Source organism: Natrix helvetica (assembly GCF_964273705.1).
Source record: "Natrix helvetica genome assembly, chromosome: 4".
Taxonomy (NCBI): domain Eukaryota; kingdom Metazoa; phylum Chordata; class Lepidosauria; order Squamata; family Natricidae; genus Natrix; species Natrix helvetica.
The window spans coordinates 93176168-93200434 of NC_138550.1; the positions used below are offsets into that span (position 1 = coordinate 93176168).

A 24267-nucleotide genomic window follows, 5' to 3' on the forward strand; every position below is an offset into this window, starting at 1 on the left:
AACGACCCTTTCACAGGGGTCGCCTAAAACCATCGTAAAACACATATTTTCGATGGTCTTAGGAACCAAGTCACCAATTTTATGGTTGGGGGTCACCACAACATGAGGAACTGTAATAAAGGATCACGGCATTGGGAAGGTTGAGAACCACTGGCCTACAGTGACATGACTACAGTATATTTGTTCTTCTATATTAAGTTAAATAAAAAACTAAAATGGCTACAAAACCATTCTCGGGATTGAAAAAAAGGTTCTTTAGTGATTAGAAGGACACTACATCTAAGCTGCAACAATCCAAATAGCAACCAGATAGTAGGACCAAGTTGTGGCCTTTGCTATCCCGTAGTAGTCATCCAGACTTGAACTTTGCAGTTTTGGTTTAAAAGAAATTAAGCATGATGCATTGTTTTGTAGCATTTGACAAGCATTGTATATACAGGTAGTCCTTGACTTATGACCACAACAGAACCCAAAATTTTTGTTGCTAAGTGAGATACTCGTTAAGTGAATTTTGCCCTATTTTACGACCTTTCTTGTCACAGTGAATCACTGCAATTGTCAAGTTAGTAACACGGTTGTTAAGTGAATCCGGCTTCCTCATTGATTTTGCTTATCAGAAGCTTGCAAAAGGTGATCACATGACCCTGGGATATGTCATAAATATGAGTCAGTTACCAAACATTCAAATTTTGATCATGTGACTGACTGTGGAGAGGCTGCAATGGTCATAAGTGTGAAAAATTGTCACAAGTCACTTTTTTCTGTGCTGTTGTAACTTCAAATGGTCACCAAACAAACTGGATTTTACCTGTATGTGCAGATAAACCAAAAACAACCCCCAAAATAGGGCTTGGCTTACCTATAGGTAGGAAATTTCTTGCGAAATTATGAAAAAAATTCTGCTTATCTGCAGGTAGCACATTTTTCATGTATTGGGTTAACAAATCAAGGTTTGGCTTAGAATGCAAGAATTTATGGTAGTTGTGCATGTCTTATCAATTCTTTAACAGAGCATGGTACTGGATGCAAATATTGTGTAGAATAAATAGCTATTATTCTTTCCCAGCCTTCGTTTTTTTTTTTAATGAGAGAGCTAATGTTCCAGTGAACAGAAAGCAAGTCCTTTGGCTTGAAAATGGAATCTCCTATTAAAACTAAAATTATCTCCCAAAGATTAACTCCACCAAATTTCACTTCTGTTTTGTAGATACACACATTAAGAATGAAAAAAAGATTTAAAAGTTATTGATGTCATTCTGCTCATCCATTTGAGTTCAAGATCCGACTTTGCAATTGGAGCTTGGTGGCATCATAATAGCATGTCATAGTTTGAACAAGACCATTGTATGTCACCTGTAATAAAAAAAGAGTACAGGTAGTCCTTGTCACTGCGTTAATTGGTTTGCTTAGCTGTGCTGAGATTTATTGCGCATGCTCCAGTCCTTATCTGCAAGTGATTTAGAACGCATGCTCATTCACATTCCTTAACTTTCTCTTCTGATCTTCCGTTCGCCTGCCGAAGGAGACAGGCATATATCTTTGCCAAAATGTAGTTTATTGAGTTAGCACTTTTTGTATTTTTATTTTCTTTTATATTAAAAATGTTTTTTATTAGATCTTGCTTTCGGGTTTTATTTTTTTGCTTATTCAAAAGTATGCTACAAGGAAAGCCACGGTCCACGCTTCGTTAATTCAGGGTGGAACTCCCCCCTAACAGTCCTCAACTTACAACAATTGATTTAGTGACCGTTCAAAGTTACAACGGCACTGCAAAAAGTGACTTCTGACTGTTTTTCACAGTTACAACCTTTGCAGTATCCCCAGGATCATGTGATCAAAATTCAGAGGCTTGGCAACTGACTCAAACTTATGACCTTTGCTGTGTCCGAGGGTCATGTGTTCCCTTTTTGTGACCTTCTGACAAGCAAAATCAATGGGGAAGCCAGATTCACTTAACAACTTTATCAACTGCAGTGATTCACTTAAGCAAGGTTGTAAAACAGGGTAAAACTCACTTAACAAATGATTCACTTGACATAAATTTTGGGCTCAATTGTGGTGGCAAGTCGAGGACTATGAGGACAATAGATGATATTCATCTATTGCTACCATTCTAATTCAGAAAAATAGGAAGAGTCATTTTAAGTTTACAAAATAATAATAATTCTGATATTAATGATAATAGTTGAAATAATAGTAATAATAATGATCAATTTACTTTATGCTCAATACTAATACCAATAATTGTACTATTCAGGTATATCTGATAATAGTCTTTCAACTTCTAACATTTGCGTCTACATGTTAATTGTAATATATTATATATATAGCATATATGGCATACTTATATTGATCATTATTATTACTATTATTATTTCAACTATTATCATTAACATCAGAATTATTATTATTTTGTAAACCTAAAATGACTCAAGCAATATACTGTTCATTCAGCCCCTATGTATGTTTAAGGGAAAAAATGGATAAATACAATTTTAAAAAAGATAGGAAAAGGATTATGTTTCCCCAACAGTGTACTGCTCTTTGAATAAATATTATATTTATATAAATATTTTGTAAAGACCAACAAATAACAAAAAATGTTTTTCAATCTACAATCAAGTTATCTGGGCTAATTATTAGTCCACTGGTTAATAGCTGATATCCAGTGTAACCCAGTGACATGCGGTGAGGTTTATGGCTGGTGAGGCTGGTGATGTCATCAGCGCGAGCCGCGGTCCCCTTCATGTTGACTCAGGAAGGCCGGGAATGGGACCACGTGTGCAGGAGGCTGAAGCTGCCTCAGCCTCCTGCACACATGGTCCCATTCCCCTCCTTCCTGACTCCTGAGTCAACATGAAGGGGACCACGGAGTGCACTCCGTGGGACTGTGGCTCATGCTCCGTGGTCCCCTTCATGTTGACTCAGGAAGGCAGGAAATGGGACCACGTGTGCAGGAGGGAGGCTGAGGCTAGAGGAGCCTCCTGCATACGTGGTCCCATTCCCGGACCATGTGTGCAGAAGGCTCCTCAGCATCTTTTCCCTTTTCCCTTTTTTTATTTTCATGATGAGAGTGGTGAGGCTCTGCCTCCCCTGCCTCCCCTGACCGCACATCCCTGGTGTAACCAAGAAACTAAGAGTCTTCCACCAAGACCTTATTTTTTTAAAAAAATCTTCAAAACTCTTGGGCCTTTACTATCTAATGACAAAACTGAAAACAGTGATGCATCTGAACAGCTAATTATTTGTATGGTTTAAAGGTGCCAGGTTTTTATACTCCATCTGGTTGTTGCAACCGCTTATCACAGCAGGTTGTGTCTTGCTAACTTCAAATTGATATGGTTACTTTTGCAAAACAGGTGGAGTTTAAACAAACAGCTTTTAAAATGATCTTAGTATTATAAAAAAAAATCCACAACATTATTGGCTCACATCGGTCCATCAAAAGATCCATGGAAACTCCCTAGATTGCTTGGTCAGGTTTTATTTCCCTTCGAAAAGGAGGAATAGAATAAACTCTATCCTCTACCGATAATGTGCCTTGCTCACAATCAACTGAGCGAAAAGTAAGTTTAGTGGCCTGTGGATTCCCAATGTAAGTGACATTGATTAATAATTTTTTACATTTTTTTTCTCTTTAAACTTCTCATTAGATTATAGAATAAAATACAAAAATGCAAAAGCAAATAAGACACAGTGAGAGAGAGAAGGGGAAAGAGAAGTGAAGGGAGGGGAGAAAAGAAAAAAAGAAGTATTGACTTCCCACTTCCTCTGTTGCGGTAAAATAAAGCATTAACATTGAATCTCAACTTTTTACTTTTCCATAATAATATAAACTATAGCTGTTTCTATAAAAACTAATCAGTCTAATCAGTAAAACCCAAAATCAAAGTTTCATTTTTTCCCCACCTCAAGCACGAAGTCCAGAAGCAGTCTCCATGTAGCAACAATAGTACCTACATTATTTCCATTGATCAAAACGGTCAATTTAGCCATTTCTGGCGACTCCATCATCTTCTGTAGTCATTCATCCATGGTGGGAATTGAAATATTTTTTGCCTACAGTAGTCTTGCTGCTATCAATATATACTGTAAGATCAAAGTTCCAATATTTTTCCCAAGTCTTTCTCCATTAAACTCAAAAGAAAAGTTTCTGGTTTCATCTTTATCGCCACGTTAAGAATTTTCTGTATTAAAATATGAATCTCACTCCAAAATTTCGTAGCTTTGTCACATGACAATTATTTTTAATAATTTTGATTTTTTTTTTTGAAAAATCGTTTTAAAAGTAATTAGTTGGATTCTGCTGATACAGTCATTTCCTATTGTACTGACTTCCTTAAGTTGGGTATATATTTTTATGACAGTGCCAGACAGAGGGGAAAGAATAGTATTGGGTATCAGGATTCTGACCGACAGATCTTGCGAACAGGTGTATCCCATGTGGAAGCATGAGTGTAACCCACTTAAAAGTAACATTTTACAAAAGGATACACTTTGGGGCAATTTCTTCTATGGTAATAAAAAAATGTGATCAATCAATGCATGTTTTATATATTTGATCTAATTTCTTCCTCATCTGTTAAGGTAAAGGTTCCCAAACACATGTGTGCTAGTGGTTCCCGGCTCTAGGGGCTGCGCTCATCTCCATTTCTAAGCCGAAGAGCCAGTGCTGTCCAAAAATGTCTCTGTGGTCAAGTGGCCGGCATGACTAAACACTGAGGGCGCATGGAGCGCTGTTACCTTCCCACCAAAGCGGTCCCTATTTTTCTACTTGCATTTTTTATGTGCTTTTGAACTGCTAGGTTGGCAGAAGCTGGGACAAGTAACGGGAGCTCACCCCGTTACACAGCACTAGGGATTCGAACTACTGAACTGTCAACCTTCTGATTGACAAGCTCAACGTCTTAGCCATTGAGCCACCATGTCCCTAGGGATCCTCATCTGATACCAATTGATTAATTTATGCATTTTACCTTTGGTTGTTTTTTATTCATTTGAACCATTTTATACTATGTCCAGGGGCCTGTTATTGGATATATGTCCCAAAATGATACTTGTGAGAGTGAGTGTTTGTATGTGTAAAATAGTGAAGTAAATTAGTATGAGGAGAGAAGAGATGCCAGACCACACAAATAGAGGGAACTCTAGTAGAACCATTATATTATTTTCACTAACATTGCTAAAATGTTTCTGGTTTGTTTATTACTAAATATATCTACTGTTAAATATAACTGAACTGAAGCATTTTTAAGAGGAAAAAATATATATCTGACATTGAAGTGAAAACTTCAATTTTGTGCATGCTTAAGCTGGGGGTAAGTCCCATTGAATTAAATGTGACTATCAGCCTCTGCTTTGCTGCTTGCTTTCGGCTGCCATTGAAATGGGGAAGGGGGGAGATAACATGGTATTTGGGAGGGTAAGCTTAAGCACAGGAGTGAATGAAGAAGGGAGTGGTTTTCTCACCATCTACTGCGCATGCTGCAGATAGTGGAATTGCCGCCAAGGCCAACCGTCTGGCATACCAACCTGATAATGGGTTTTGAAGCTGCAGCCCACATGACACCTGTGGGGTGTGCGGATTGGACTGGGGGATGGGGTTACTAGGGGGAGGGAGTTGGGTCACATATTGATATCTATGATTACAGGCACTTTTGCCTCAGATCTTGCTTTGCTAGCTGCTATCTACTCATAACCAGTAAAAGTATTCTGAAATATGGAGTTGAGTGGTTTCTTTCTTGGTTACTGATGGAGGCTGCCCTGACAGCAACTTTATTCTGGTTATAAATACTTATACTGCAATGCATTAGTGTACTTATGTACTATGTTATATATAAATCATTAAAAGTCTCAGCAATAAACTCATCAAGATAAGTAAGGGGCAAGGTAGTTGATTTGGGGGAGAGGGGGGGTTTGGTTGTACATCATAATAAAAAGGGGAAATAGTCTTTTATTGCTTTATTGTGGACTGTATCAAGGAAGTAAACAATTTGTTATACAAAAATTCATCTTCAAAGAAAGTAGAGGGTAATTAAAAAACACGTAGCAACAAGACTTCCTTTTGCTACAAATGTTTGGAGAATAGGTTTGTGAGTTGCTATAATACTAAAAAGAAAGGAAAGAAAAAGGAACTGGTTTGAGTGTGCTTAGGTTTCCTGCTACTCTTTACAATTTGACTCTGTGTTTTTTGGAGTTTTGCAAATTGTTCCTTAAAGTAAAGGACTTTGCCCTTGTTAACCTCTAAGAAGTCATTGTTAAATCTCTCTGATAAAGAGGAACTTTTAGACTGAACAAAGCGTGATATTTTTTTCAAATCACATTTTATGAATGCAAACTTTGTAAGCGCCAGTTTCTTGAGTTTGAAAAGTGTGCTTATTGCAGGACTTCCTCTCCCTTAAAGAGTATCTCTTAAGTTGGATAGGGCAGGCATGCTCCATTCTCTTTCTCTTAACATTGTCATCTTTTGAGAATTTGGAGACATGCTGCTACAGCTATTTGTGACAGCTTCCTATCCATTTGCCTGTATCTGATGAACCTTTGTACTAAAGATATGCTTGTTTTATTGATATTTTACCGACTTTGTTGTAAAATTTCCCCTAGGATCGTTTGCACACAATAATTGCAAATCATCTATTGCATAAGAGAGGTGGCCTACACTTAATTAATTAATCCTAACAGTGGTAAATCAATTGGGATATCTAAAAAAATAAGGCTCAACATGATATGCCACCACATTGTAATAAGGACACAGCCTTTGTCCTATTGATATCACTTTAATAGATTTATGTTGGATCGAATATCCATGACAGCATATGCTTCCTTAGCCCCTTTTCTACTAAATTGTTGCATTTAAATCATTATTTTTTTTAAACCAGTGTTATTTAAAAGGAGAGTTTGGATATTTTATTAACAAGAATATTAGACAATAACATTTTTATATTAAATTATGCCCATTGTTGTTTGGAGGAGGCTGAAGCTCAATTTCCTAGTCATTCAAAGTTCCATCTGTCCATAATTGTCAGGATTATTAGATAAACCACAATGGCTAACCTGTGCCAAAACTACACAAGCCATTTCATGTGTTTTGGTAATGTGAACAAAACCAAAACATTTAGGTGACTTAACAGAAAGCGCTATAATATAGTTATGGTTACTCATACAAAGTTAGTTTACTTTGAAAGGGACCTATGGAATATTTAAATTATTCACAAATATACATCGTTCAAGAGATTGTGATAGAAAAGAACACAAATCAGAAAAATGGCTATTCTCTGCCATTTGTTTTTTAGAAATTAAGCTGAGTTTAATTATAAAAAAATAAAACATGTGGTCCTTAGTAGTATTATCTGAACTTGGTAGTTTTTTTGAAAACATTTCATTACCAAACTAGATAATCTCATCAGAATAAAATATATCAATTGCTTTGAGTCCTGTGTCTACTTTTCTTAATAATAACTCCATTGTCTAGCTAACTGTTGTAGAAATTATATAGTTACAGAGAGTTCTTGACTTATGGGCACAATTGAGCCCAATACTTCTGTTGCTAAGCGAGACAGTTGCTAAGTGAGTTTTGTCCCATTTACCACCTTTCTTTCCACAGTTAAGTGAATCACTGCAGTTGCTAAGTTAGTAACGTGGTTGGTCAGTGAATCTGGCTTCCCATTGACTTGGCTTGTCAGAAGGTGATCACATGAGCCTATGAAACCATCATAAATATGACTGTTTCCAAGCATTTGAATTTTGATCACACGACCATGGGAATGCTGCAATGGTTGTAAGTGTAAACAGTCATAAGTCACTTTTTTCATGTGCCATTGTGACTTTGAATGGTCAATAAACCACCGATTGTAAATTGAGGACTACCTGTATGGTATGATATCATGACATGGTTATATCATTTCATCATTTGTTTATTGTCCATATAGGGACGCGGTGGCTCAGTGGCTAAGATGCTGAGCTTGTTGATCAGAAGGTCGGCAGTTCAGCAGTTTGAACCCCTAGCACTGCATAATAGAGTGAGCTCCCATTATTTGTCCCAGTTTCTGCCAACCTAGCAGTTCGAAAGCATGTAAAAATGCAAGTAGAAAAATAGGGACCACCTTGGTGGGAAGGTAACAACGTTCCGTGCGCCTTCAGCGTTTAGTCATGTCAGCCACATGACCACGGAGACGTCTTTGGACAGCACTGGCTCTTCGGCTTTGAATCGGAGATGAGCACCGCCCCCTAGAGTTGGGAAGGACTAGCACATATGTGTGAGGGGCTCAATTGTGTAACTCTCCCCTTTCCTGAATAAAGAGTTTATATAAAAGATTGCCAAGGCTTCAATAAAGTTAGATCTATCTTGTTACGTTATACATTTTGCTAAGGAGTTGCCTTATTTCTTGATTAAATGTGCATATTAGTTTTTAACCAAGTCCAGGTGCATGAAAGGTGTGACTATTTGAGTGAGTTGTTCAAACAGTCCCAAACAACTACTGCAAAATATCACAAAAGTATAGTTCATTACTTATCATGGTTAGAAGGGAGTGGATTTTATAACTTCTGAGAATTGGGAAATTCCCCATCTCACTTGCATTATTTTCTGATGAAATGAAATTCTATGAAGCATGCATTAATACTGATTTAGTCTACTTAAAAGAACTGCATATGTTGAAAGTTACTCAATTTTCAAGCAGGAACTGTCAGAAGAAGCTTTTTTATATTCCCCCCCTGTGCCCAGTGTGAACATAATTTAGATTTAAAAAAAATAGGTACCTATAATAGAAGCATTATACCATTGTGTCCAGAAAAGTGGCAATTCAAGTTTGGGATTGACTAAAGACCTACAAGGATAAAACAAATATGTTTGTACATTCTGGAAAATGCTACTTTAAAAAAAAACCTTAGAGTTTTTAAAGTCTTTAATCTATCTTGGGCTGCTACAGTTAGGTTGTGAGACAACATGATAATGCCTGTTTTCTCACTTTTTCTGCCCATTCTTCATGTGCCCAGAGCTCTTAGTTTAATTTTCTCCATATTCACTATGCAGTTAATTACCTTTTTTAATGCAAGTAGGTTGCCTTAATATTAACACTTTATATGGAACTACCTAAAATAGCAGCCCAGAAGGAATAGGAGCCAAAGAGGAGGTAAATCCAGCTGCAAAAATGTGGATGACCTGTAAACGGCAGCAAAGAGAGTTTATTGTTTCTCTGTGCTGCCATCTAGTGTTTTCTTGGATTTTAGCCACCCAGATATGGTAAACTTAAACATAAAGGCAGAAAATAGGTCCAAAAGTAGTTATAAGTCATCAGTTATATATTTTCATATAAAGGTAGTACTTGTTTAGCGAACAAAATTAGAACTGACAAGTCAGTTGCTAAGTGAAAAATTGCAGGACTACAAGTGTGCTTACAATTTTACCTCAGCTTCGCTTTACAGCGTAAGAAGGATACAATCCCAAATTGTTGGGTGAACTCCCCACCCTTTAGAACAGCGGTGTCAAACTCGCATCGTCACAGCAGTGTCACGTGATGTATCGTGACTTTTCCCCCCTTTGCTAAACTAGATGTGGGCATGGCCAGCACGTGACATATCCGTCTGCAGGCTGCGGGTTTAACAGCCCTGTTTTAGAATACTAATTCTAAATAATTAGCAAGATAATTGATTTTTGAATTTGCATTCAGAGGAGAGGAAGGGAATGCAACAGAATAAACAGACACACATTGGAGAATACACATTGAAAGGAATGCACTACCACCAGCTCTTTGCCTAGTGCTCTTGGTTTAGGAGGTGAACAAAACCTTTAGTGTGAAAATAATTAGGGTTTTGTCAATTCCAAGCAGCAACTACAAGCAGCTAGAGCAGTGGTTCTCAACCTTCCCAATGCCGCAACTCTTTAACACAGTTCCTCACGTTGTGGTGACCCCCAACCATAAAATTGGTGTCTCGGTTCCTAAGACCATCGAAAATATGTGTTTTCCGATGGTTTTAGGCAACCCCTGTGAAAGGGTCGTTCGACCCCCAAAGGGGTCCCGACCCACAGGTTGAGAACCACTGAGCTAGAGGGTTCTAATCAACTAATTATGGTCGCATTGCTGAACTTGCTAACTTGTTATGAGGACTTTTTAGGGAAGCACTGTGGTCCTAAGAAAAACAGCTTAGAAAAAGATAGCTTGGTTAGCTTAATCTCCGTGGGGTAGAACAGCGGTCAGGCACAGGACAGTGCGTGTTAACTGACTGCAATGGCAAATATATGAGAGAGAAAGATGTGAAGATCATAAATATGAGCATTAGTTCAATTTTTTTCAAAATCATTTAACTACAGTTGCTGTACGAAGCAATCACTAAACAAGGACTCTCTGTACAGCTGTTTCTAAATTTGTGCAGTTCTGAAATGTTGATTTATAACATCTATTCTCCTAGTTGGGAATACGGTGGAAATCATTGTACAACATACCTGAAATGTAGCAAATGAACGAAGACCGGCGTCATTGTACTGATATAAATGTATACTTTAAATTTGAAATAAAACTTGGGTATCCTTGAAAGATGTCTTAAATTAAAAGCAACTAAGGTATTATTATTGTTCTGTTCTGTCCTTCAGCTGTATTTACAAGTCAAGCCTTCTTGTAGCAGTGAGCAACATTATGAATATTCTGGCCAGTGCTGCATCAAATGTGAACCAGGTAATACGCTAACAACATTTTTCTCACACTTAAGTCAAAATTGATTTGTAAGTGAAAGAATAATCTCATTATTTTTTTAAAAAAAAATCTGATATCTCATTAAGGAGAGGGTGGATTGCATCCTTACAACACTTTTTATGTCTCTCAAGAGCAGAACTGCAAACATTTTGAGGGTGAAACCCACACTTGGGTTTCAATGCCAACCTGTGGAGCAAAATTCAAAGAGTGAGTTACAGACAGTCCTAACATAGCAAGTTGTTGTATAACAACTGTTTGAAATTACCACGGACTTCAAAAACAACTACATATGACTTGTCCTTGAAGTTATGATTCCTACACACAAGCAAACATATACACGTAAGGTGGTCACATTTCAGACACTTGGCAACTGTCTTGCGCTTATAACTGATTGCAGAGTCTTGCAGTCATCAAGACATCAATTTATGATGTTTTTTGCTGTTTTCCAATAAAAACACCCATTGGATATGCTAGTTTCACTTAATGACTACATGGATCACCAAATAACCAGGTGATTTGCTTAATGACTCCAAGAATAGTTGCAATTTTGTGTCAGGTCATTGATGACTACAATTACTTAGGACCAAAATTCTGAACTCAATTCTGGTCGGACGTCAAGGATTATCTTTATATGTTTAAAATTAATTAGATACACTTAGCAGGACTATTATAGGAGTATGTAATCCTTTCCATTCCAATATAGTAAAGTGAAATCTTTGAGGTAATTTGAGTATAGGGAGAGCTGTAGTTGAGGGCAAAATAGAATCCTTAGCCCACAAATGTTTCATTCAGACAATTTTTCCTCATAAAATCAGGAATCTGAACAGTAACTAGCTCAGTATTACTGGTATCCCATTATATGCAGGTTGAATCTGTAATGGTAATTTGAAAAGCAAAATTGTAGAATGTTTACCTATTGAGATAACTAACAGAGATTTATATTCCTGGTTAAAAAATAGAATTTTAAAGATAGCTTTTATTATATGAAGGAAGATTTAGAGGCTACTCAGAACTGTGTTTTCCAGTTATCTCCTCAAGCTGTGTATTCTGCATTGGTTAATTTATCAATGCCATGTCTTCCGCACTGATATTTAGGAATATGGGTTCTACACAGCAGTTGGGAAAACCTTGAATCTCAAAGGATAAGTCAGTTTAGAAAAGCTTTCTGAACTCAACTCATTTTGAACAATTTCCTCCTAGGTGGTCATGCTCAGAACAGACAGTGCTTCTGAATCACACAAGCTATTTAAAGAGAATGAATCATAGCTTCAGTATTTAAAACCAATCAGAAGATGCCTTCAAGGAAGAACTTGAAAGACTTGTGGTGCTTCCAGACAAATTCTGTTATAAAGTGAAAAGCCATTGTGTGCTTATTTCTCCCTTTTCTCTGAATTTTTGAAATACAGATAATGGGAAAATGTGGGGATACAGGTAGTCCTCAACTTACAACCACAATTTAGCACAAAATTTATGATGCTAAGTGAAACATTTGTTAAGTGAGTTTTACTATTTTTCTTGCCACAGTCGTTAAGTGAATCACTGCAGTTGTTAAATTAGTAACATGGTTGTTAAATGAATCTGGCTTTTCCATTGACATTGCTTATCAGAAGCAAAAAAAACTGATCATATGATTCCGGGTCATTGCAACTATCATAAATATGAACCAGTTGCAAAAGCATCTAAATTTTGATCACATGACTGTGGGGATGCAGCAGCGGTCAAAAGTGTGAAAAATGGTCATAAGTCACTTTTTCAGTGCTGTTGCAACTTTGAACAGTCACTAAGTGAACTGTTGTAAGTCAAGGACTACCTGTATTACAAATGGAAAACAATAACTGAATAATCTACTGTATAAGTTCTCGCATATAAGGCAGGGAGATGGCATATTAAAAACATTTTTGAATTCCGTGTTTTACATAGACAGTGATTGTTTAGTACCTCATATCCAAGCTAGCTACATGCTTCACTATGAATTGTCCAATTCTGTGGTTAAATCAATTTGATTAAGCAAGTGTTTGATTCTGATAATGTAATAAGCACCTAACTTGATGGCATTATAATGTTCTTTGGTTGTTCAGCCCACTTAATCAGTCATAATTGGCCATATTTTGCCATGTTCTGACTCCACTAAGATGATCTATGTAGGCCTGAGAGAGCCAATATTGCTAATTCTGAAGTATTTAACATTTCATCACTCTTTTCTGTTATTCTTCTCAGGAATGTACATGGCCAAAAAATGCACTGCCTTTTCAGAGACTGTATGCAAACCCTGTGGCTCAAATGAGTATATGGACATTTGGAATGAAGAGGAGAAGTGCTTTCTTCATAAAATATGTGATAGGGGTAAGGGAAACACATGGACTGTTATATTGCTTCTCATTTGTCAGGGAGATGACTTTTAGGACAGCAGATGAAGGCTTTTATTTTGAGTTGGTAGAGGTGGCAGGACAGGAACAGTTGGAAAAGAGGGATATGCAATAGAACAGAGGTCCCAAAATCTTTTTGAGCTTTAATCAAAATCTCTTAGGATATCAGGACAACTCTCACAAAATAACTGCTTAGATGACAGCATGTCACAAAAATACGAATATCCCAGAAGGCAAATTGATGCAGTCTGAGATACATAACATAGTCAAGATTCTGTATTTAAAAGATGGGGTTTGAACATCAAAGTTTAGATTGTATCTTTGGACCCAGGTTCCAATCCTGAGTTTGGTGTCAGTTAGATTCTCTTAACCCTTGACTGAGAAGTTGGAAACATCTATCAGTCTGTACTGGACCAGCATGGTAAATTACAACACATAATCTTCAATGAAGAGACCCGCATGACTTCCTACAACATTGAACAACATCATGCTCAGCTGTGACATTCAATTCTAGTCCATTTTTTTTCTGCAGTAAACCATGAACATTCAGTTTTTCCATAAGACACTCTTCAAATCATCCTGAAATGGATTGATTTGGACTGATTGTGAAATATTCAACACAAAGAAACAAGCATGCCACGAGCTGAGCATAGACACATATATCTCACCAAAGCAAAACATACAGCAAAACAGAAAGAAAGAATACCCTTGGCTCTCTGCCATACCCTTTAGTTCTGTAGAACAGCAGCCCGCAACCTTTTGGGCACCAGGAACTGGTTCCATGGAGAGAGGTTTTTCTACGGACTGGAAGGGGCATGGTTACGTGTGCTGACTGCCTCCGACGGATTAGGCTTCATTTGTTTAAGCAGCCTCATTTCTGGCATGCCATGGCCCAGGGTTGGGGATCCCTGATGTAGAATGTTCTTCATCAGCCCTTAATTCAAGGACACTTGTCAGCTTCAAAATACAGGGCTATAACTATATTGTAATTTTTTTTTTAATTAGGTAAGGATGTCTTTCTTAGATACCCAAGCAAAAGGTGGGTATTACTTGAGTTCGTTTAGGCACCATATTTGAAATCCTACAAGAAAAAGGACATGTCTACCGTGTTTCCCTGAAAATACGACAGGGTCTTATTTTCTTTTTCCTTACAAAATATGGCCTTGGGCTTATTATGGGGGAGGGCTTATTGTTTTGGGGTTGCCAGGTGGCTGCTCCCTTGCGAACTGGCCCCTGAAGAGCCGGGCACAGCCTCAGGGGTGAAGCAGCCATGAAGTGACCAAGCTCACGAGCAACCACCCGGCATACCCCCTCTCCAGCCGGACAGAGCACCATTCACTGACCTAGGGGGTATCCCTAAGGCACCAAGCCACATGGTGCTCTGCCTGCTCCCCAGCTCCCATGGCTTGGCACATTAGGGATACCCCCTACGTGAGTGCATGGAGCTCTACCCGGCTGGAGAAGGGGGTTGCGCGACTCTTACAGAGTCTTCCAGCAGCCAGCCCACAACCATAGAGCGCACTCCTAGAGCGGCCGCTGCTGGAAGACTCGGCAGCCGAGTTTGGAGCCAGAGAAGTCGTTATGCTCAGAGCGCGGTGGCGGCTGCTTCAAGGAGAGCTGGGCCCAGACTCTTCGGGAGCTAGTTTACAAGGAGCAGCCACCAGGCAACTCCCCCCTCCGGCCAGGCAGAATGCCAGTCCCCAACCTAGCGGTATCCCGAAGGCGGCAAGCAATGTGAGCGCCTTTCTTCCCCCCCCGACTCCTGCAGCTTGGTGCCTTCAGGATACTGCTATGTCATTGAGCGGTGCTCTGCCTGGATGGAGGGGGGAGTTGTCCAGGGGGTTTATTTTCAGGGGTGGGCTTATATTTTTGCCCACGTGAAAAATGTGGCAAGGCTTTAGTTTCAGGACAGGTCGTATTTTCGGGGAAACACGGTGTTTAAATCATCCATTTAGCCTCCATAAAGAGATTTCTTGTGTGACCCTTATAACCTCCTACAACATTGAGCAACATCATGATCAACTGTGACATTGAATTCTAGACATTTTTTTTCAATAAACCACAACACTTAGTTTTTCCATAAGACTCTCTTCAATTCTCACCACTTACCACATATTTACTTGTTTCCCTATAGTTTCATTTACAATACCATCGATCGACAGTTTGAATTCTTATTATTGCTTAATACTTGACATAGCAGCTAATACTTGTTCCTTGTATGTCACTTTGAATTGCAACTGGCAAACATTCAGAATTGTTCTTAAATCAGGAAATCTCTACATTATGCAAGCAGCAACATTGCCTCACTTGAAAAGAATGCTCTTTGTGGGTCTGTTATGTTACAAACTTTATGTCAACTTTAATTTCCACCTGCTTTCCCCTTTTTTTGCATTTAAAGGAAAAGCCTTAATAGAAGTGATTCCAGGAAACAGCACATTCCAAAGACAATGTGCCTGTACTGCTGGCTACCATTGGAACAGAGACTGTGATTGTTGTCGGCGAAACACAAAATGCGCTCCTGGCTCTGGAGTGAAATTTCCCAGTAAGATTTAAATTAACATCTTTGAAAGTTTTGTTTTATTTGTCAACCCTGCTGCGTGTACTACTGATGAGCTGGATTGACAGTGGAGGTGTCCTGATAATGAAACTTCTTAGAGAGTTTCTTCCACATTGTTGAATATTAGATACCTAAAATTATGCCACTGAAATTCAGGTAAATTTCAGTCCTGGGTGATATGCCTCAATTAAACTTCTAATTTTATATCTTATTTTTTATTATTATTTTGTCTGATAGTTAACAGTTTTATCATGGGAGAAATAGTCTCCCTAAATAATACTTAAACAGCATGTTGGTTATTTAGCTCATTCTTGGTATTATAATAGCATGAAAATGTAGGTGTATATCTGTATGTATGTGAACCTGCTTATACGCAAAAATAATCTGTGTGCTTGTTTCCAATGCTTTGAAATATTTAAAAACCAGTGTTATATTTTATCCAATAAATAGTCAAAAAGGCGGAAGTGTTCTAAATAGTAACACTTCAGTGTGTGCCAAAATACATCTTAAATATTTCGTTATCAGCAAATTGTTTTCAAGTGATGCTTTTCAGAGAAGTGGTGCTATGCTCAGTGTGTTGTTATATTTCCACAGTACAGCAAGACAAGAATACAGTGTGCGTACTATGTCCCACTGGTTATTTTTCTAATGTCTCCTCTGCAACTGATGCATGCAAAGCCTGGACAAAGTAAGTTTCATGTACATGTAACAGTGCACTAATAATGACACAAAGGAAATCCTTAGATGTCTGTGTTGTGTTGTATTTAGAAACACTGATGTTGGTTGCAGAAAATGAAATAATTTGTCATTGTTCGTTTCTGAACATTAGAATCTAGAAATCCTCACTTATTTGATCATGCATGTTTAGTGACATGAACATATGCATATTAAAATAGCTTTAATTTTGTAATAATGGCTGCATTTGCTTCTTTTCTCAGCCCCAATTCTTAAGTATTTGTGTTTTATGTAAAATTGAAACCTGCAGTAAGATAAAGGTAAATGTTCCCCTCGCACATATGTGCTAGTCGTTTCCGACTCTAGGGGGTGGTGATCATCTCTGTTTCAAAGCCAAAAACCCAGCACTGTCCAAAGACGTCTCTGTGGTCATGTGGTCGGCATGACTAAATGCCAAAGGCGCACAGAACGCTGTTACCTTCCCACCAAAGGTGGTTCCTATTTTTCTACTTGCATTTTTACATATTTTTGAACTGCTAGGTTGGCAGAAGCTGGGACAAGTAATGGGAGCTCACTCTATTATGCAGCACTAGGGATTCAAACCGCCGACCTTCCAGATCAACAAGCTCAGCGTCTTAGCCACTGAGCCACCGCATCCCTTTCAAGACCTCCAGTAGGGTAGTGTTTTTCCACCTCAGCAACTTTAACATGTAGAGACTTCATCTCCCAGAATTCCTTGGGAGATAAAGTCCACATATCTTAAAATTGCTGAGGTTGAGAAACACAGCAATAGGAAAATGAGAAATAGATCGTGAAACAAAAAGGAAGTAGGAATATTGTTTACTCTTTGAAATTAAGGAAATTCATTTCTCTTCCATTCCTTTCTTTTCATTAGTTAAAATGAATTGAATAAACTGAAAAATTAATGGTTCATTTAAGTATGAAAAGACCATTTAAGACAGGGGTCCCCAACTTGTGGGCCGCGACCGACTAGGGGGCCATGAGGGGTTTGAAACCAGGCTGCAGAAACTGCCAGTGAGCGTACGTGTGCGTCCTCATTTGCACAAGCAGCAGGCGAGCATGCATGCACATTTAAGTGAACAACAGGCATGCATGCACACCATTTACACAAAAGAAGCTGTGCATGCACTTGCTGGCCACTTGCACGGAACCATCCCCTCTCCCTCCACCAGTCTAAAAAGCCAGAAATGTTGGTTGAAGTATTTTAAAATTTGCTTTAACTGAGTAGCAGGTAGGGATCAGCGTAATGCAATTTATTGTAAACCCATCTGTTATGACATAATGTTACTGTATGATATGTCATGATAACCTGACTCAACAAAACTTGCTTTAAAAATTCTGGCATAGTGTGAGATCTATATGTGCGAATGCAATCATTGGCTTGCTGCAGAAAACCAACAGGCTTCCTTAATGATCATTAATTCTCACAGTCCTATATGAGACTAACAGGACTAAATAGTGTAAGAATAAATATTTACAAATTTGGTTTTGAACTTCCTTAGATATTAAGTATTATATATGAAATTGTTTTTCTTTTTCCTCTTTTGTCATAATATCAATGTCAGCCTTGTACATTCTGCTTCTCTCCACATCAGATAGCCTTGATAGACCATACCATTCCCTTATGGTGGGGAATTATGGGACAGTTGTAGAGAATCCAGGTGACTCTGGGAAAATAAGGAAATATCATATATAAGCAAAGAGGGTTAAAGCATTCTTTAAAGCCTGGGAAACAAGATAGTATTTGGAAAATATCATGTAGGATTCTTCCTAGTTCACTGGGATATAAAAAGGAGAGAAGTAAAGTATAATCAGGCTTATAAAATTCTGTTATTACAGCCTACGGTATTTTAATATAATTCTAGTCTTCCTGTGGAATCTGATTCTTGATCTGATCCACCTTATAGGCTGGCAGGAATCTATCATATCTAAAGAACACAAAAATATACTAAAGGAAATAGAATATGAGGTATGAATGTCATTGCATTAAGCATTGCCTCACTACCTCTTTATGCTATTAGTATGTTCTCCAAAACATACTTTACTTTATTAGCATGTCTCATCCAAAAACAATATAATTTATCATTCCATTTTATTTCATTTAGTTGCACAGCTTTGGGAACTGAGGAAAAGATTCCTGGGAACAATTTGTCTGATGCAGTTTGTAAGATACAAGAAAAAACACATTCGGAAGATGGTAAATATAAAAGCACCAACTGAACCATATTATTTTAAGATTTTCTGGCATTTCCATAATTAAAGTTACCCTTTATCTTGGTTTCATCCCAAGATATGGTGAACTGCTCAATAGCTTCAGTAATGCTATGAGTGATGTTAGCAAGAGCTCCTGGTAGGGTCTCATTGCTGGTAAGAATCCATTGGTGTTGGGTAGCTAATCAGTCCAAATAAAATTCTAAAAGGTAAGAGTGATACTAATAAAAATCCACAACAAAACTTAGGACAGGTAGAGGGGTCTAGGGGCATAAGGAAAGCCAACTTGCCTATTAAGTAGGAACTCCACAATTAAACTCCAGAAAAGAAATGGCAAATTGCTTTGGTATTTTGACAACAAATGTATATGAGCATGGCTGAAATATGAAGTAAAGTTTAAGTGCCATACGATGAGAATGTGAAGCACTTTTCCAATTATTGGGGAAATATATTGAATTCGTGTGACTAGAACTGAATGTGATGACATGACTAGACCAAAGAAAATCTAATCACTGATGGTGTCAGTATTGAAAGCAGTTTCCTGTTTTACAAGGACATATGCAATTTTAACATGAAAAGCATGAACCAAGAACAATTAAAAATTGTAAATGCATAAATGAAGTGAATGAATTTGGTGGACATGAATGGGCCACTTTAGATTAATAATAAATGATTATATGAGAATTGCGTACGGCAGGAGACAAAATAAAGAAAAATGGAGGTCAGTTGGCCCTTACGAAGTAATGAAGATCCTATTCAACATAGGAATTGGGCTGTTGAGATGAGGTGATTGCATTGTCAAAGCAGACAACCCATCCAATTTGTCTCAGTAAAGAAATTTGGGTAGCCTGAAGCAATGGCATTCTAGTATCTTGGGAGCAGATTGAAATGCTTCCAGGTTAAGAGGGTTTTCAGATTGCCTGAAATATACATCCCATCCTGAACAACCTTCAAAATATCCCAAGGATGTTTTGGGCTGGACAGCTTTGATATTGCAGCACTGAGTAACAGCATGTTGGAATTTTCCAGCCAGGAAGACTTTCTGAGTACATAGGATTACCTGTAATGTGCTTCAGAGCTGATCAGCATGGTCAATCTACAGGATTATCTGACACAAAAGCTGAAAATACCCAGCCTGGGAAAAAAAGCAAAGATAACTCAAGAGAGTCTGAGTATGGAATGTCCACAAACAACATAAATAAATAATAACTGTGTTTGGCAAAGTTGAGGGAAGTTGAAGAAGAGGAATAAAATGGATAAACTAGATGGAGATGAATGGATAATGATGTAGGAGAAGGGGTGACAGAACCTGGAGGTGGAATTAAAAGAGGGCTCAGGGTAGAATCTCTACATAAAGTCCAACCCCCCTTTGAATTCTTTAGACACTTTATCTAACTCCAAACAGGTATTAACCATTAGTTGAGAAGATTCCTATGTATAGGCTGCTTAGCATTAAATCAATTTAAATTAATGGACTTGCAGCTGTGGACTTGATCTTTCATGCTTGACAAAGGCTGATCACGGGAAGATCATTGGAACAGATTATTGTAGTGGGCAGGTTGAGATAGTGGATATTTCCCAACAGATATTTGTTTGCAAAGATTTAAAGATGCAAAATAAATTAAATACTGTTATCAGAAATTGATATTTTTTTCTGCCAGTTCTTGGCAACATAACCCAGCTCTCTGGGTTAACAAAATTGGGGCTGGGTTTATGGGTTGCCCAGTTCTATTTTAATTAGAATACAAGAGGCCTAAAAAGGGAAAAACTTAATCAATTTAAATTGGATAGGCATAACCCACAACTTTATTAGTTAACACACTGGTTCTCAGAATTCATATCTTAAATGCCATTTAGCAATGTTCAGAATATCTGTGTCCTGCTGTGATATACAGAAAAACTTCAGTTTTTCAAAGAAATACATTTACATATTATTATTTATTGTTATTATAAGTTTTAAAGATCCAGTTACAGGTAGCGTTCCTTTAACAACTACTTGTTCAGTGACTGTTTAAAGTTACAACAGCACTGAATGAGTGGCATTTACAACCAGTCCTCATAATTGGGGCTGTTACCAAATCCCTGCAGTCACATGATTGAGATCCAGACTCTTGGCGATTGGCTCACAACTCCTAGCTTCCAACAAACTACTCAATGGGGAAACTAGCAGATTACAAAAGATGACCACATGATAACACACTTAATGAAGGCATGGAATTTGGTCAACAATAGGAAGTGCTGGAACTGTTGCCACTAAGCAGTGCAGTCACATAACATTGTGCTTCCTGGCTACGTTGCTTAGCAATGATCCTAATTGCCATCATAAAGCATGAACTACCAATAAAGCTCAGTATCTTTTATGCCAGGGGTCCGCAGCCCCCAGTCCATGGACTGGCACTGGTCCATGGCATGCCAGAAACTGGGCCGCACAAACAAGCGAAGCCCCATCTGCAGGATGCAGGCAGCACATGAAACCATACCCCCTCCAGTCCACGGAAAAAAACTCTCTCTACGGAACCAGTCCCTGATGCCCAAAAGGTTGGGGGGGCCTCTATTCTAGGCTACTTTACAGAACCAGCTAAGTTGAAAACTACTAGGATAATATATGTACCCATGGAATAGAGCCTATTCTTGTTCTTCTGCCCCTCATGTACTCAGATATGTTGGACTCTGAACAAATCATCAACAACTTGAGCTATTTCCGTGACTATAGCTCAGCAGTTTTGTACAGGACCATAGTATGACTTACTCCAAAATGAGGTGGACCATGCACAATACCTTCAAAATATCTTAACATTGTATCTACGTTTCCCAGCACAAAAATTCATGGCTAAAAGTTAATCTTAGATGTGGGTAGGGTGTGTGTGAATTATCTTTCAGGACACAAATAGTGCAAGCATAGATTGAAAATTGCACATACTATAAACTATAACCAGCTTCTAGTTTGTCCTATCATGTTTCTATTTTCAATAATGTTTCCCTGTACTACTTGATTAAGAAGCAGGTTTGTTTTTTGTTTAAAAAGCAGATCCAAAACGGTATTTCCTGAATCTAAACTTTATAATTCATTGTCAGTTTTTCATTTTCCAGAAAACAAGAAATTATTTTATGTGTTGATTGTTCCATTCCTCCTCATTGCCTTGGCTGGTATAATTATCCTTACTGTATATTATCGAAGTAAGGGAAAACTATTGACAGGTACGTAACACCTAACGACCTCATATTATTATAAAAACTACATTTAACAGACATTTTAATTCAAATCTCTTAATTATAAAAGTCAGGGTACTTTTTTACATTTTTCTTTTTATATATCATTTAAGTTCTAACTTTTAGACGTTCATTGCAGTTTTCACAAATGTACCCTTGTGATCTAAGGCTATGCAGGAGCGTGTAATGTTTTCTAGGCTGAAGGTCATACTTGGCTTTTGGGTGGTATCTTGGCAGCTGCAGCTGAAAAAGTGAGGCCAGAGCAAAGAAGTTGCCACAGGCAGGATAAAATCCAAGTTTGACATATTCAAGTTAGAATTAAAATTAAATAGAGTTGATTGTGATTACTGCCTATATATTTAATAACGTCTGTGTTGCATGAAAAATTGGGGGGAGGACACATAAGGCTGCAAATTGTGTAACCCCGATCTACAGCTAAGGACTCTGTCCCTCTTACAACTTGAGAAGTAACTCTCTCAAGCTATTTCTTGAGCCAAAATTAAATGAAAAGTGCTATACCCATAGGTGCTTTATTAATGGAAATAATGAAAGTGTGCAATTATGAAAGTATTGCCCAATTCATTGATCTTCATATCTATATCATCTTGTGTGTCAGGTTCTAGAAGGGCGGCTGACCGGCACACAAACATTTATGTCTGTTTCAAAGGAAGATTTAATTGCAAGTAATTGCACTTTGCTTCCTCCACTGAAATAATAGGACTCCTCATAAGAAATTGCTGTAACTGGGCTATTTGTCTCCATCGCACTCATAATCAATAGATTTTCTGAAGCTGAAAATATGACTTTGAGGCTGGTTTGATGCAGCTAAATACGGATAAAATGGCTTTACATCTGAATTGGGCGCTGTCTTAAGGCTATGGGCCAACCTGAAACAATTCAATTTTAAAATTGAGTGTCAGTCAAGGTGAAGTGGCTCCTGCTCTCTGGGAAGACTCCTCTAAATCAGGAGTGTCAAACTCACAGCCCGCGAGCCGGATGCATCACATGCTAGCCCTGCTCACCCCCATTTTAGCGAAGGGGGGGGAGTCACGATACGTCACGTTACAACGTGACGCCGCAAGTTTGACACCCCTTCTCTAAATGAAAGGGAGGAACTCCTAGAGCAAATCAAGGCATAGTAGTTTCTGAATTTGATTACTTTGTACGTATCATTTAGAATTTTAGGGCAAGAGAATGATATTTTAATTTGCAGACAGTAGACATACTAACTTTTTTAGTCTAATAATTAAATCTGTATATGACTTTCTTTCAGCAACAGGCATAAACAAACGCATTCATCCACATTAAAAAACCAAGCAGTTTGTTTGCTATATACACATTGTGTGTGTGTATGTGTATGTATGTATATGTGTGTATGTGTGTATGTATGTGTGTATGTATGTGTGTGTGTGTGTGTTGTTATAACCAAATCCATAGAATATATTTCCCGGTAAACTCATGAAACCCATTTCCTCAGCTGAGCTAATGGCAGCAGTTCAATTGTTTTTCTTTTCTTTTCAACTCTTCCTAGTACTATATATATATACAATTGTTCTTTTGGTAATGCATGTGATATTCCTTGCAACAGACTAGCCAACCAATCACCCGCATACAGCTAGGTCATTAGCAAGTCAGTCATAAATTGATGGCACATGATATGGAACAAAGACCCAAGTGATATGGAATGTTCTGTTTTAGTCATGGATAGATTGTCGAGATAGACACATCTTCCATTTGTAGAGTGAAGGGGGGGCATCAGGAATCATTTTGCAGCTCACATTTTACCACAAACCCTTCAAAAAGCGAACTATTTTTAGCAAAGTATATTTAAAAACAAATTGACACCATAATATTTAAGAATGAATTATGCAAGCTTTCTTAATTTGTGCATATGTGTCATCTTTCTCACTTATTCTTAAGTCAGTGAACACAATTGCAGCAAGTGTACAAGTCTATTGAAATTAATACTTTAAGTGCGCTTCACTCTGTCAGAAAATTTAATGTTATATATCTATTATGATAATATGTCTCAACCTGACGGTTCACTGTGAATAAATAGTTCAATCCGATCTTTAATATTGAATGTTTATAAGTGTTTTGTAAATATTTTTTTATACAGCTAGCCATAATATGTATAGTTGCATTTGTGGTTCACTAATATTCTGCTAAAATGCTAGAATCTAACTGAATACTGTTTCTATATTTCCTTCCAGCAGATTTACAATACTGGGCACAGGAAATATGCCACCAAATAAAAGGGAAAAAGGTGAATTCTAAGACTTTATGGATGTTTATACCTTTTCATGTTTTTTTCCTGGTTTGCTCTCTTCTGATATCTTTGTTGGAGAATTCTTTAAGTGGTGAAATAAAGTTGTAATTTGTAAAACTGGTTAACAAAAGGTCAAAAGGAAATGATGGAAGTATAAGAAACAAAAAACCACAAAGACTCCCTTGGCTTTAAGCCATAGGAATTTTTAAAAAATTGTTGCAATTTGTCTGCAGTTTGCTGGGTTTACTTAACAGATTATCACTACTACTA

At 37.8% G+C, this 24267-nt stretch overlaps 1 protein-coding gene across 2 annotated transcripts in view; it reads left to right on the top strand.

Annotated features, from left to right (window-relative positions):
• The window catches only part of TNFRSF11A (TNF receptor superfamily member 11a), a 48159-nt gene that overhangs the window by 15902 nt on the left and 7990 nt on the right, over nucleotides 1-24267 (top strand). Inside the window, exons 3-9 of one of the 2 annotated variants that reach the window (XM_081951856.1) lie at nucleotides 10589-10670; nucleotides 12906-13031; nucleotides 15453-15596; nucleotides 16206-16299; nucleotides 18413-18504; nucleotides 21594-21716; nucleotides 23945-23994. In XM_081951856.1, the coding sequence (XP_081807982.1) occupies nucleotides 10589-10670; nucleotides 12906-13031; nucleotides 15453-15596; nucleotides 16206-16299; nucleotides 18413-18504; nucleotides 21594-21716; nucleotides 23945-23994 (711 nt within the window). The remainder of the gene's footprint in view (nucleotides 1-10588; nucleotides 10671-12905; nucleotides 13032-15452; nucleotides 15597-16205; nucleotides 16300-18412; nucleotides 18505-21593; nucleotides 21717-23944; nucleotides 23995-24267) is intronic. The other variant, XM_081951857.1, reaches the window with a different exon arrangement.